Source organism: Diaphorina citri, unplaced genomic scaffold, assembly GCF_000475195.1.
Source record: "Diaphorina citri unplaced genomic scaffold, Diaci psyllid genome assembly version 1.1 scaffold9862, whole genome shotgun sequence".
Taxonomy (NCBI): domain Eukaryota; kingdom Metazoa; phylum Arthropoda; class Insecta; order Hemiptera; family Psyllidae; genus Diaphorina; species Diaphorina citri.
In genome coordinates, this window is record NW_007387236.1 from 1 (window position 1) to 1792 (window position 1792).

Here is a 1792-nt window from a genome sequence, read left to right on the forward strand (position 1 = left end):
CCTTTGAAAAAATGCTTCAAACACCCCTAATGAACATCGACCCTTTGAGGAATGAAAACCCTATTGCAATTCTAATTATTGACAAGTACCTACTGCTAGCCTAGTTATTAGCTTGCAAGGTCGCCTGCTTTGAAGCGCTAGGTCGCGGGTTCTTTCCCGCCCGGGGCGAACTTTATCCTATACTAAAGTTCGTTCTCGGAACAGCTGGCTTTTTCCTAACCTGTCTTCCTGATCTTTTGGATTTCGGGACGATAAGACCTTAGAAGTTACAGTTGCCTGTATCAAACCTCTTGAAAAAAAGTGCAAGATTTCTCACTTGTAACTCTTACCAGCCTGATTCAATATGAGCGCACGTGACGTAACGTGATAGTAGTGTGTTTCTAGCTTAAGATTCCTTACTTAAGTGCGACTCCTCACTTATAATTCTTGGTCGTAATCAGCTTGTTCTCCACAATTTTAAGCACGCGTTCCGCTCCCATATTATTCACATGGTTCAGCACCGCCTGGTTCGATATCAAATCATTTGCATGAAACAATTTTTTTGACCCCGCCGTGAATCGAACCTGGTTTCCCGCGTGCGAGTGCAGTGACCACTAGGCCATGGGAGCTGACTAGATGAAGAAAAATAAGAAGTAGTAGAAGCAGCAGATTCTTACCATTGACAAAGCTGAGATCCAGGGAAAGCAGAGGGGGACATGTGCACGTTCTCAGGGCAGCTACGCCCATGTAGGAGCAGCCCTGTAGGGACAGCTCCTTCAATTGGGGCAGACGTACCACTAGCCAGGCTAGTTGTCGCTTAGCGATGGCTGTCCAGTCCAGAATTAGGGCACGGGGCTGACGACGGACAATCCCGTTGAGACAGTGGGCTGTCAGATGTTTGCCTGAAGGGGGAGAGGGGAATAGAACAATAATAACGGTGCTTATTCTCCAATAGGACTGAAAAGTCCCTTTACTCCAGTAGTAGGCTACTACTATTACTGTGGTTAAATTCTCAAATTACATTGAGGATCAAAAATTCCATACCTCAGCTGGGATTGAACCCACGCCCTCCTGTTTACCAGGCGAGCGTCTTGACCACTACGCCACCGAGGTAGATTAAAGGTAGAAACAAACTACCATCACTTCACGTCACGTGAGTTCATGGGGAGTCAGAAAGATGCGATTCAAAGTTTTCCCATAATATTGTAGGTAACCCCGTTCAGGACAGCCACACTATCACGTCACGTGAGCTCACGTGATGGTAGTGTGGTTCTATTACTCACCTGTCAAGTTCATTCGAGTCCACAGGCTAGGATCCACAGAGAAAAATATTGGGAGAGAGTGGTAAAGCGCTTGCTTTTCAAGCAGAAGGTCCCGTGTTCGACAGTCCGACTCTTAACGTCAACAACAAAATAATGACACTAAATAAATGCCGTTTCTTTGTGTTACTATATCACAACTTTGGTGCTCAATCCAGCATTGTAGGATTTTCCAAAAAATCTCAATAATCCCAACACCTTATCTAACATGCTGGCATCGATCGCTATGCGAATTTATATTTTACATAGCTACTCATTTTCCTCACGAGACTGAGTGGGCCCCGCAACAGCCAGCCACGGAATCCATCATTTGCATGATACAATTTTTTTGACCCCGCCGTGAATCGAACCTGATTCCCCGCGTGCGAGTGCAGTAACCACTACGCCATGGGAGCTGACTAGATGAAGAAAAATAAGAACTAGTAGAAGCAGCAGATTCTTACCATTGGGGGACTTTAAGCAGGGAGGATACCAGCCTGAAGTTTCCCTTGCTG

At 45.8% G+C, this 1792-nt stretch overlaps 1 protein-coding gene across 1 annotated transcript; it reads right to left on the reverse strand.

The window, feature by feature from the left end:
• Window positions 1–643: 643 nt before the first annotated feature.
• On the reverse strand, window positions 644–1294 carry LOC103522633 (jmjC domain-containing histone demethylation protein 1-like; the record flags this gene model as incomplete). The annotated part of the gene is made up of 2 exons (XM_008487729.1): window positions 1263–1294; window positions 644–881 (listed from the first exon to the last, which is right to left on the reverse strand). Coding segments are annotated over exons 1-2 (251 nt in total), but the record flags the coding sequence as incomplete, so codon positions are not given.
• Between the last annotated feature and the right edge of the window lie 498 nt (window positions 1295–1792).